This window comes from Aethalodelphis obliquidens, unplaced genomic scaffold, assembly GCF_003676395.1.
Source record: "Aethalodelphis obliquidens isolate GAN/ISIS:26980383/991018 unplaced genomic scaffold, ASM367639v1 scaffold33, whole genome shotgun sequence".
Classification (NCBI taxonomy): domain Eukaryota; kingdom Metazoa; phylum Chordata; class Mammalia; order Artiodactyla; family Delphinidae; genus Aethalodelphis; species Aethalodelphis obliquidens.
Window position 1 is genome coordinate 8698821 of NW_020837977.1, and position 12710 is coordinate 8711530.

At 45.0% G+C, this 12710-nt stretch overlaps 1 protein-coding gene across 2 annotated transcripts in view; it reads left to right on the plus strand.

Annotated features, from left to right (window-relative positions):
- Nucleotides 1-1664: 1664 nt before the first annotated feature.
- The window catches only part of CPA6 (carboxypeptidase A6), a 267852-nt gene continuing 256806 nt past the window's right edge, over nt 1665-12710 (plus strand). For both annotated transcript variants that reach the window (XM_027127949.1, XM_027127948.1), the window contains exon 1: nt 1665-2014. In XM_027127949.1, coding sequence (XP_026983750.1) covers nt 1899-2014 — 116 coding nt within the window. In that variant the 5' untranslated portion in view covers nt 1665-1898. The remainder of the gene's footprint in view (nt 2015-12710) is intronic.

The following is a 12710-nucleotide window of genomic DNA, read 5'->3' on the forward strand; positions in this document are numbered from 1 at the left end:
TGGGCACATCTACTCCTCAAAGGCACCCATACAGCTCTCGGCTGCCCAGGTGGCCTCTCCTCTATCCGGATACAGAGACCACAGAGTAAATGTTTGTTGAATGAATCCCTTCGCAGGTTCGGCACTCACTCAACAAACACGGTTGATCATTCCTTCAGTGAACACTGTTCCCTCTAGGAGAGAAGAGGCAGTAGTACAAAGATGAAAGGGGTATAGCTGTGCATTCAAGGAGAAGGCAGCCTTGTGAGGAAAGCAGACACTTAAAATCGAAGTGCTGTGCCCTACAGGAGCAGACATACTGTGTGTTAGGGAAGGGGATGCAGAGAAGAGATTCAATCCTGGGGTAGCTGTAGAAAACTCTAGAGAATCATCTCAGATGAAAATCATTTCAGCTGTTATGGACCAAACTCATAGGACTCAAAGTCAGCTCCCCAGGTGGAGAACATGGGGAAAGATTTGGTCCTTCTACCAGAGGCTCTGGCTATCATGTTAGAAGGTACAGGAGCTCTTGGTCATGACTCTTCAGGAAATTTGAGAAGTAAATGAGTGAGTGGGATAGAGGGATGCTGGCTCACCATCTTCTAGAGAGCACGACAAGGACTGGGTATGGAGGAGAGCAGGGGACACCCTAGATAACAATGTTCTTATTTACTAGAGCAAAGCATATCCTGGATGGGTTTTCCAGTGTATTGGGGTAGAAGCAAGTGAACGCAAAAAAGCCTTCTTCATCACCAACTTGGGAAAAACAAGAAGGAACTGGCTTGCTCCAAGGTTTCCCTCCACCCTCTAGCTTTTAGAGAGAGAAGAAAAAGCAGACCTCATTCTAAAGTAAAGCCTGGCTCCTCGAAGTGTGACTGAAGGACCAGCAGTCCAAGCATCAGCTGGAAGCTTGTTAGAAATGCAGAAGCCCAGGCCCCAGCCCCAGCCTGCTGCCTCAGAAGCTGCGCTCTAACGAGATCCCCAGGTGATGTGCGTGCAGGGCCAAGTTTGAGAAGTCCCGCTCTAGACCAGCAGGGGGGCTAAATATTGGAATCACCTGGGGGGCTTTTTCAACAACTGATCCCACCCCCCAGGAATTCTGATTTAAATAGCCCATCTCCCTAAGTGATTCCAAATGTGCAGGAAAGGTGGTTTAGCACCCAGAGGCCTCCAGTTCCCCCATGAGAACCTTTGAAATAGCCGCAGGTCTGGATGCTGCCGCCATGGAATCAGCACAGGGGCTCCCTGAAGCCCAGGGAAGCAGCTGCCCGTCCCGGTGCAGGTAGGAGCGGGGACCACGACCGGCTGGCCACACCCAGGGGCCACAGCTCATCAAGACTGTTCACTGTGCATTTCGGAATGTGGACTCCCTGTAGAAATTTGCCATGGTAGATCAAAACATGAAGCCTGGAATGTTCTATGTCTGCGTGTTTAGCTCATCCTCAAACAAGTCTTTTGCAATTAGGGTAGCAGGAAGGTTGTCCAAAAAAGTTAGGGGCCTAAATTTGAAGAGCCAAAAAAAAAAAAAAGCCCCGAAAAACAAGAGGACAAAAAGAGGAGTTACCCTAATGAAGCGACACCCAGCAAACCCCTGCGGTGAGTCAGCACGGGGAGGCCCAGCCCCTTCGAGGGGAGCCTGGAGCTCAGCGCGGGGCTGCGCAGGGCTGTGTGTGGGCAGAAGCTGCTGCTTCTCATCCCAAGACCAAGTCTGAACAGCAACTTCCCTCCCTCAGCTGCTTGAACTTTTTTTTTTTTTCCTCTGAGGCTGGAAAGAAGTGTCACATTTTGCTCCCTCCTAAGCCCTCTCCCCACGCTTTCCCAGGGACCGTGAGCTGTGTGGAGGGCGCGCTGGGAGCCACCTCCAGCCTCGGGTGGCTGTGACTGCAGGAAGAACTTTCAGCCCCTCTCATCCTCGCACTATGGAGTTCCTCGGGAAGCCCAGGAGCCAGAGAGCTGCTTTTCTGCCTCTCTGCTTGCTCTTTTTGAAGATTCTGCACCCAGGACACAGCCATCTTTACAGCAGCAGCTATGCGGGGTAAGTGGAGAGACTCTCATGTCCCGATCAGCTTGGACTCCGGTCAGGGGGCTGGTATGCGCCCGAGTGTGCCTCACTTTCTCTGGTCCGTAGACTCTGCGTATGTAGAATCTGTATGCTTTCCTGGTCACCTAACAGTAAATGTATATGCAGTCCCTGGCTCTTTGGAGAGAATGTGGTGGACGCAAGTGTAGTTTCTCATGCTGTTTATTACGTGCCAACCTCAGCCGTGGACCACTGTTGATGGGGATTCTGTCTTTGGAATAGTGGTGGTCAGTATGTGCAGTATTTGCCTTGGTGGTTGCTCGGCAGGAAGGATGCTGTTGTGACACGTGAATTGTGACCTGAAAACTAAAGCTTCCCCTTTAGGATTGTATGCAGAAGCCGTGGGTGGAAATTCACCAGTGATTAAAAATCGTGTGGGCATTTTTTTTTTTTTTTGAGTGCTTGTTAGCCTACAGAGTGGTTATTAGATTTTCTAACCTGAGCGATGCAAATGAGTCAACTCAAAATAAGAATAAACATAGCCAACTGTAAAATTATGGGTGTTTTTCTGAAGGGAGAAACACAGAAGGGGAAAACCATTTGTATTTCCCCGCTCTGTGGGTCAGCACGCTTTGTGTTTGCTTCGCATAACGAGGCACGGGGCTGCGTGTAAAGCGGCTGGGACTGCGCATGTCCTATTATCCTGAAGAGTTGCTTCGAAATATGCAGCGAGTGCTTTGCTTGAATTTGCAAGGGGTCGTTCTTTGAATCTGGAAATTACGGCATTCCTGTATTTTAGGGCTGGAAGAGCCTTAAATAGCTCCTCTAGTTCCTTTCTACACAGGAGGAAAACCAGGGTCTTAATTTTTTTTTCTTATTTTAAAAATATTTATTTAGTTGAGGTGTAGTCGATTTATAATGTTAGTTGTTTCTTTTTTAAAATTTATTTAATTTTGGCTGTATTGGGTCTTCTTTGCGGCATGCTGGCTTTTTCTAGCTGCAGCGAGCGGGGGCTACTCTTCCCTGCAGTGCGCGGGCTTCTCATTTGCGGTGGCTTGTTGCGCAGCTCGGGCTCTAGAGCGCAGGCTCAGTAGTTGTGGCGCACAGGCTTACTTGCTCTGCAGCAGGTGGGATCTTCCTGGACCAGGGCTCGAACCCGTGTCCCCTGCACTGGCGGCCAGATTCTGAACCACTGCACCACCAGAGAAGCCCTACAATGTTATATTAGTTTCAGGTGTACAACATAGTGATTCAAAAGTTTTAGAGATTTTACTCCATTTAAAGTTATTATAAAATATTGACTATATTCCCTGTGCTGTACAATATATCGTTGTAGCTTATTATTTTATTTTTTAACATCTTTATTGGAGTATAATTGCTTTACAATGTGGTGGTAGCGTCTGCTGTATAACAAAGTGAATCAGCTATACATATATCCCCATATCTCCTCCCTCTTGCGTCTCCCTCCCACCCTCCCTATCCCACCCCTCTAGGTGGACACAAAGCACAGAACTGATCTCTCTGTGCTATGCAGCTGCTTCCCACTAGCTATCTATTTTACGTTTGGTAGTGTGTATATGTCTATGCCACTCTCTGGCTTCGTCCCAGCTTCCCCTTCCCCCTCCCCTTAAATCTTTTTAAATAGACTACAGTTGCTCAATTATGGCCAGTTGAGGAAAACTTTCATATCCATCTGAATGACGGCCAGGTGTTGAAGCAAAGTTGTTCTTCCTAGGAGTCGCGTAGAGAAGGATTTATAAGTGTGATCCTGGAAAAGAAAATTGCTTCTGTTTCTCTCCTGAAGAATCTGGGCACTGCTTTAGAGTTCCCCTGAATACAGTACTTACGGAGGAAATTGTTCCCTCAGTTTAAGGGGACGCAGGATGGGGGTGGAGGTGTTGGTGGGGATAAGGGCTAATACAATCCCCAAATTTTCCACCCCGGTGTTCCCGGGAGAAACAGGAGTTAACATCTGAGGACTGCTCTTACGTCTCCTGGACACACGGTCCGCCCTCGGAGCCCTGGGTAAGGAAAACGTGTTTAGTGACTGACGGTGCGGGCCAAGGTGTGGAGGCGTTTACTCCGACTCTTAATGGACGTCAGGCCTGTGATAAACATATCACGGATTTAGATGCGCCCGTGCGGTGCAGGACCTCGCTCCTCTGCTCAGAGGTAGCCCCGACCATAATGATTTCAGTGTGTGGCCCTCATCAATGGTAAGTGACCAGGCCTGTTTCAGGGGAGCAGGTGTGCACACTTCCCTAAACGCCACTTAGAAGAAACGAGGCCGAAGGCGGCGGCCTTTTCTTAGAGAATTTGGAATCTTTGTGGACGAAGTTGCACTACCTTTTCTGTTGTTCTGCAAAGAAAGTAATAGTTGCCATTTTCTCTTTGGCTGCTACCTAATAAGTTAGTCCCAAATGTACAAATGAAAGGTGACTGAAAGTTGGAAGAAAAAGATGAAACATGAGACACTGAAGGGAGCCTTCCCTGTCCATCACAGGAGAGCTTCTCCAAAACCAGAGAGGTTTCAGAGCATACTCACCATCGAAAATGGGGGATTTTTACCTTCCCTTCATTAGATACATATCATTCTCTCATCACCAAAGACAGAAATTCTGCCTAGGTTTGGGATTATTTTGCTCTACTTCCCCAGAAACTACTTTCTGCAAGTCTAGCTAAGAATCTGGTAGAATGACCTGGTAGAATAGTATTGAGCATTATCTTTATTGCCCATACAAATTTATCATTCTAAACCCTCATTTTTGTCCCTTAAGTAATTTGTTTTGGTGGTGTTGGTAGTAATTATGAAGCAGCCCTATTTCTTGCATTTTTGTTAAAAAAATATTTTTGTAAGTCTTGGTTGAATATAATAATTATCATTTGCAAGACTCTGAGCATGGACAAAAAACAGAACACTCAGGGCAGACCAACGTGCTTCCTGAGAGCATCTAATGAGCCTAGTCTTCTCTCTGCACAAACTGGTAACGATTGCGTGGTACCAGCTGTATCATAGGCGCTTGGGAAACAGCAGGTTTAAGCATCTCATGATAAAAATGTAGAGACTACAAGGAAAATCTGACAAAAACGAATATCTTTTTGGATAACTACATCAAATTACACACAAGGAAGATTTAAAAATACATAGGAAGGGCATGAAGCTAAGTGTGGGAAATAACTTGACATCAAATAACATTTATTGATACTCTGTATGCAGGCTTCAGGGGCTGCAAATGCACGTCAAACATTTTGATGATAAACAAACATCAGTGAATGAGACTCTGACTAGGGCAAATGTCACTCTGTGTTCTCCTTTTCCCTCGTCGCCTCGTATTCCTGGAAGCAGACCTAGTTATTTATTATACTGTGATCCTGAGGGCAAACAATAAGGATCTTCTGCTTTACATGAAATTAGGGTAGATTTTTCTAGTGATGGTAAAGGAGATCTAAGCCAGTGACACGATAAACTCTGGCAATGCTGAAGAACCAAAGTGGCTGTGATTCTTCAAGAACCACTTATTTGGTACTTTCTTCATGTATAATGTTGGTAAGTCCTGAAGTTCAACTGCCTGGCTTTCGATTTCTGCTTTCCCACACCTAGTAGCTCTGTTACCTTGGGTAAGTTCCTTAACCTCTCTGAGCCTCAATTTCTTCACCTGAGACATGGAGACAATATTAGAACCTTCCCTGCCAAGTTGTGGGGATTAAATGCAATAGCATGGGTATTGCGTGGTTCTTGGCACTTAGCGGTCTTTCCACCCTGATAGCACAGAAAGTGGCCATGGGCGTGTGCCTCATTCCTTCAGTGAGTATTATTCCGGTGCCTACTTGTGCCCAGAGCATTGGTCAGCAGAGCTGAGGCCCTCTGAGAGCTTGCATTTAGCAAAGAAAGCAGCCCCACACATAATATTAAGATGTACACAGTGCTTGAGTGCTGTATGGGATGAGCAGCCTACTGTGGGAGCGTTAAAAGAGATCTAGGCACCAAGAAGGCGGGTAGGAATCCCTTCCCAGGCCTCCCCTATTCCGGTCACCCAGCCTTCAGGTACCTGGGTTGCGGGTGGAGAGAACACAGACTTTCTGCCGCCAGAGCTGCTCCGGGGGACGGAACCCCCTGGTGCTGTGGGTCTGCCTGCGAGGCCTCCCGGACTCCTCCTTCCTCTCCAGCCCTGCGTTTGGTGAAGACCTGTTGCCTTCTCTTTTCTTTCTCGGGGAGAAGCTCCAGTGACCGGCCTCTTTCCCATGAGCATAGGCGTGTGCAGGCTGGTCACAGCCCACTTGCCCGCTGCTGCATCCTGATTAGCCAGTGTCCGTGCTGTACCCACCCCCATCCCTGTCCCCCATCCTGCCACCCCCCCCACACCCCAGTTATTTGTCAAGTTCACTAGTCATCCATGAGAACGGGACATGGAGATCCAGGAATTAGACTTGAAGGAAATAAGACTTCTTAAGGCAGTTTGGTTCTCGAAATCCTGTAAGCAAAGAGGCCCCAAATTTGGATGTGACATTGAAGAGGACTGAGAAATACACGGACTCGGGAACAGATTTGACTTCAGGGACGTCATCCCGTCTTCCACCTTTACCTCTCTAGCTAGTCCCCTCCATCTCTCAACAGAAGCTTTTAAGTCTTTTGCCCTCTGATGGTGGCTTCCTTGGAATGTTCTGAACTTCTGGAAGCCTAGGGCTAGAGCACAAGAGATGAGCTGAGAGTTATCGTCTATGTTGGTGGTTAAAGCTCTTTTCAGATCGGATGGCCATGAATCCTCACTTGCCAGGGACTGTCCTGATCTGCACCTGCTGTTCCGGGGTAGTAACTGGCAGTGTACCCCTTTCAGTCTGGCAAATTGTGGTGTCAGCCTGTTTATTCTCCACTGTGTTTCCTTAATGAGCTCTACTTTAGGTCTTCAACTATCCTCTTATTTCATTCTTTGTTTTTTGAATTGTATTTATTTTTTATACAGCAGGTTCTTATTAGTTGTCCATTTTGTACATGTTAGCGTATACATGTCAATCCCGGTCTCCCAATTCACCCCACCACTCCCTCCTCCGCCACTTTCCCCCTTGGTGTCCATATGTTTGTTCTCTACATCTGTGTCTCTATTTCTGCCCTGCATCTTATTTCTTTCTTAAAGAGCAAGCTTATCTCTAGTTCTTTCCATACCCCTAAAAAGAATCCTACCTGTCCTCTTTTGTAATAGCCACCAGCCATATTTAGGACGTCTTTATCTCAGCCTAGGTTAAGGTAACTTTCTGCTCGCTGATCTACCTTCCTATAGTCCTTTCTCAGACTGATGCTCTAAGACTTCTGTTGTGTTACTCTCTGGCTCAAAGATCTACTTTGGCTACCTATTACAAATCCAGCAAATCCATTCTCTGCCAGGCCCTCAAGGCCTCTCTAATCAGACTGTGGTTCCTCTGTCTCTGTTTCACTCTCCTCAGCCCTGCAGCTCCCCTGTTAATGAGAGAACAGAGAGCTTCAGCCTTGCTCATCTTTAACAAGGCAGGCAGGCCTTCCTCATAATAAGGGCCTAAAGCAAGGAGGAGGCATCTCGGATCATGAATGATAGATTGAAACGTGCAGGATAGATACAGAGTGGAGGCATGAGGCTCTGGGAAGGGTGTATGGTGGGCTCTAAGGTTGCTTTTGAACTTTTGCCCCCGCAAGTTGGTCTGTGGTTAATACAATAGTTCTCTAGTGTCTTCTGGAAGTTCCTTTTAGCACTTGGCCCTAATTAGTGGGAGATTACTTTCGGTTTTCCTTAGGCACTAGCGCAAAGTGCAGCCCCCAAGTGTGGGTTGTTTATCAGCTGATTACACAAAAAGCTTTCTTCCCTGCCATATGTTGTGTGTCGGGACCTCCAGCTTTGCTTGTTAGGATGCACAGTGCTACAGCTCCCACCCCTGACCTGGACTCACAGACAGACGGTACTCCATAGGGATCAGCATTCCTCCTGCCCCTGAGCTGGTGGAAGGAGGAGCGTTTCCCTTGGAGCCCAGTCTGATGATGGAGCTTTTATTTTACGGCGCCAGGATACTTTCTGGGTAATGCCATTAAGCCTAATCACTTCCACCCTGTGAAAAGCAGTGAAGGATGTTAATGGTTCATGACTTCACAGCCTAGATTGTGCAAGCTACAAAAGCATTATGTTTTCTGTCTTTATACATGGAATTACTGAACGGAAAATTAAAACTTTTGTTTTAGAGTCTTCATTATGATCAATCGGTAAATAACTAGAATATAGGATTAGAATTTGCTTTGCCAAATAAATGCCTTCCCAACCTGCCTCTGGGCATTAACTTCTTTATGATAAAGCAGAATGCAGAATATGAAGCGTTAGGATCTGGTTCTTCGTAGTACAGTAAGTTTCCTTAAAGTTTTCTTATTAAAGGTTGAAGCAAATTTCTAAAGGGTTTTCTTCAACAAAATTACCATCTTTGTTCTTTTTCTCAGCACACTTTGAAAATAGTAAAACATTTTCTTATTTTGATATCTATGTTATTAAGGATACTGTTGGGTTGTTTTGTTTTTCTTTCACTTTTTTTGCTAGAACAAAGAGCCCAAAATTCAATGGCTTAAATGAGAAATTTACTTCTCTCTCATGTAAAAATCCAAAACTGGTATAGTTGATGGTGCCAGAGAATCAGGCTCCCTCTGTCCTATACCTCTGCTGTGCTCAACACTCATCTCCCAAATTTGTTAGGAAGGAGTCTTCCAGCTCTGCAGTCCAGCCAGCAGGAAAGTGGAAAGGGATGGTCACTCCTCTTTCCTTTAAAAGCACAGTCCAGAAGTTCAAACATCACTCCTTACTGGCCAGAATCAGTTAGATGCCCTCAGCTGCAAGGGAGGCTAGGAGATAATGGCTGGATCTGGAGGAACGTACTGTGAAATAATTAGCAGTCTCTCTCTCTCTCTCTCTGTGGTCACTCTTATATTTAATGAATGCCAACCCATTCTTCCTTCCACTCGGTTCTCCTAAAGAAATAATCCACCCAAATGGGCACTCAGAATTTTGCACTTCAAGCTGATATAACAGTGTGCATTTTTATTCTGTATATGGTCTTTTAAAGTCAGAGCATCAGAACTGAAGGAGACCAAAAAAAAAAAAAAATCATAGTCCAATCCTTTTATTTAATACCTAAGGAAGTGGAACTCCAGAAAGGAAAAAGGATTTGCAGAGCTGATGGTGGAGTTGGGATGAAAGTCCGGGTCAGCCAAGTTCACAGCTTTTTTTTTTTTTTTTTTTTTTTTTTTTAACTCTCTTTGGTGAATCCAGAAAACTTCTTACTCTTTTCTATTCCCTAGACTTGTTGGGGGTGAAGTAAAGTGAGTTGGCAAGGCTGAGAAGCGTTTCATGAGGGGGGATTTCATTTCATTTCATTTCTATAAACATTTGTAGGGGATCTGGCCCTCTGCTAGTCTGGGACTACAGAGATGAAAGAACTGTCCATGTGCGCAGCATAATGAGTACTCGGGCAAGTAAACAAACAATTCCAGCTCTGGGATCGCTGTGCCCTTAGAGAAAACTCTTGGAGCTGGGTAAGTGCAGGAGAGGGTCATTAATCCAGACTGAAGGGTGGAGAGAGGGCAAAGAGGCTTCTTGGTTGCAAGATGAATCTTAAAAGACAAGCAGGGCTTCCCTGGTGGCGCAGTGGTTGAAAGTGTGCTTGCCAATGCAGGGGACACAGGTTCGTGCCCCGGTCCGGGAAGCTCCCACGTGCCGCGGAGCGGCTATGCCCGTGAGCCATGGCCGCTGAGCCTGCGCGTCTGGAGCCTGCGCTCCACAACGGGAGAGGCCACAACAGTGAGAGGCCCGCGTACCACAAAAAAAAAAAATAATAATAAATAAAACAAGCAGAAATTTGGGTGGATTATTAAATATGCAAGATATTTTACATTTTTCTTTTAGATGGTTGGTACTTAAAGGACATGAGCCTCACCTCAGTCCAAAAGAACAAGTAGAACTCAGGTTAAGGTTTTCCAGACACAGGGAATAAATTACATGCGCAAAGAACTATAGGTGAGAGAGCTTGTCAAGACTAGAAACTCAGAACAATTAAGCATGGCTAAAGTAAAGGGCATTCACCTGGTGGGAGTAAGGAGAGATGAGGTAAGGCTTCAAGGTCATGAATGACCTTATGGCCCCATAGTATGGAGTCCTGATTTCTCCCAAAGGTGACTGGGTGCTGATGAAGCATTTTCACCAGGGAATTTAGATAATTAGATTTTTTTGAGGAAAATTCCCTCTACCATCATTGAGAAGGGAAGATTGAGGGCTAAAGATTTAGAGGCAAGAAGACTGGGATATTATGGTGACCATGGTAACACAGCAGAGCCTGGCTTCTGGTAGTAACAATTGAAGGGAAAGTAGGAAACCAATTAAAGAAATGTTTAGGCTGCAACTAGAGAAAAGCCCGCAGGCAGCAATGAAGACCCAACACAGCCATAAATAAATAAAAGTAAAGAAAAAGAAGACCCAAAACATACACATAATTTTAAAAAGTAAAAAAATAAAATGTATGTTTCCAAAAAAGAAATGTTTAGGTGGTGGAATTTTCACAATTAGATAACCAAAGGGGAGAAGAAAGAGGAAATAGTATAAGGTGATTCTCGGGATTAGTTAACAGGACTGAGCTCTTTGCAGAGAAGGTTAGTACTTTCTCGGATGTGTATGGTTTGAGATGCCTATGAAGTGCCTGATTGGATAGATGGGTGTAAAGCTCAAGGGAAAGATCTAGCCTGTAATGTAGATTCCAGTAACTGATGTGTAAAGAATTTCTTGAAACTTTGAGTGTAGGATGAAGCACCCAGGAGGCACTCACTACATGAAAAGAATAGAGGGGGAATGCCAGAGAAGAAACCAGTAGAAAGGCCTAGAGAGAAAATAAACCCAAGAAATGTCAGTTAAAGGGATGTAAGAGATCCGAGAAGGAAGAGGTCAGTCACATCAAGTACTGCAAAGTAGTGCCCGTTGGTTTGGCCATTAAGGAAATCACTTGCGTTATCATCAAAAATGCTCTTGGTGGAATGAGGAGTGAAAACCAGAGCACAGTAGGTTGAGGAATGAATGGGATGTGAGGAAATTAGTAGTGAGTGTAGACCATAATTTTAAGAAGCTTATCCATGAAGGGGGTGGGGGGGGAGGGTCAATAACTAGAGTTGAAGAGTTGAATCAGGTTGCTTTTACTTCTTAGGAAAGATACAGCCATATTTTATGCCAGATGGTAGGAATAAGAAAAGATAGCAAGATTATAGGTAAAGAAGATGGAGGGGGAGAATGCTGGAGTAAGGTCTCTGAAGAGATAGAAATCTAGCTGCCCTCTCTTTTTAAAGTAGGTGGAGGGTCCTCATCCTAGAAGAGACAGTGGATAGAGAACCTGATAAAAAGACGATTTAAAGTGTTCCTGAAGGAGATGACTTGAACCTTCAGAAGGATCACCAAGCATAACTGAGGGCCCAGCTGATGGTAGAGATGAGTTTGTAAAGGAACCATGAACCCAGCTCCATGATTTTCTTGAGGATCATCCCATGTTTCCTCATGTTATCTAGATCATGCCGCCCTGGACCCTCATCACTCAATCTGTTACAGTTCCATGAAAGGGTGAGGATATATCTTTAAATAAGCCCTTAAGAAGCTATAAAGCAAGTCAAGCAAGATCAATGTCAGAAATCTCCCCATCCATCCTCTGCCTTTCTTTTCTTTGTACCTGCAAGATGGGCTTCTGTAGCTCTGTCTGGCACTCTTTCCCAGGAAGCAAATGCAGAGAAGGAGAGAAAGATAGGGGTCTTTCTTCCCCATCCCTCCCTCCTGCTTTCATTACTACAGTTCTGACGGCAGCCGCCAGCCTTTACAGTAATGGCTCCTGCTGGACAGCCTCTCCTCTAGGGGCCGGGTCATCCTGCCCTCGAGGAGGATAATTCCCTTTCTTCTTTTGTCCCTTCAGACACAGGAATCACTAACCTCTAGTTTAGTGAGAAACCAAGCTGGAATGGAAAGCAGAAAGAACACATGTTTAACTGAAGATTTGTGTTAGAGCAACTTCTGGAACTCAAAATGGTTCCAGAAGGAGGGCAGAAATGATACAGCAATGGAAGAGAGGATAAAGAAAAGACTGCCACTCATTTGTATTTCTCTAGCATCAAACGAAACGATAAAGTGCTTTGTAAATCGAAACGTATTATAAAGTACTATATTAGGTAAATTATTACATCTGGAATATTAGTTGGAAAGGCTCTCGTGCAGATACATCCTGTTACAAAATTGATTACCTTTCCATTACCTTCTATCTTCCTGGTGAATTAAGTAAAAGACCCATGAAAATGGATCTTCTTAATCAAATAAATGGGCATCCCTCTCCCTCCTCCTGTCAGTTATCTGAGAACTGGAGGTACAGTCTTCTCTTCCCTCTTTCCAGTCGACCCATCCTACCTCATCTCAAAACACTTACCAAGTACCAAGAGTACCGATGATGACTTATCATTCCTTATCCCCAGGTAAGGTTAGGAATCATCAAAGGCAAGAGTGGTAGTCTCTGTATCCTGAGGGCTTATTTTTTTTTTTTAAACATCTTTATTGGAGTATAATTGCTTTACAGTGGTGTGTTAGTTTCTGCTTTATAACAAAGTGAATCAGCTATACATATGTTTTAATCCATCAATCTAAACTGGAAAAAAAAAACCCAAATGGAAATGCAAGTATATTAGGTCAACACA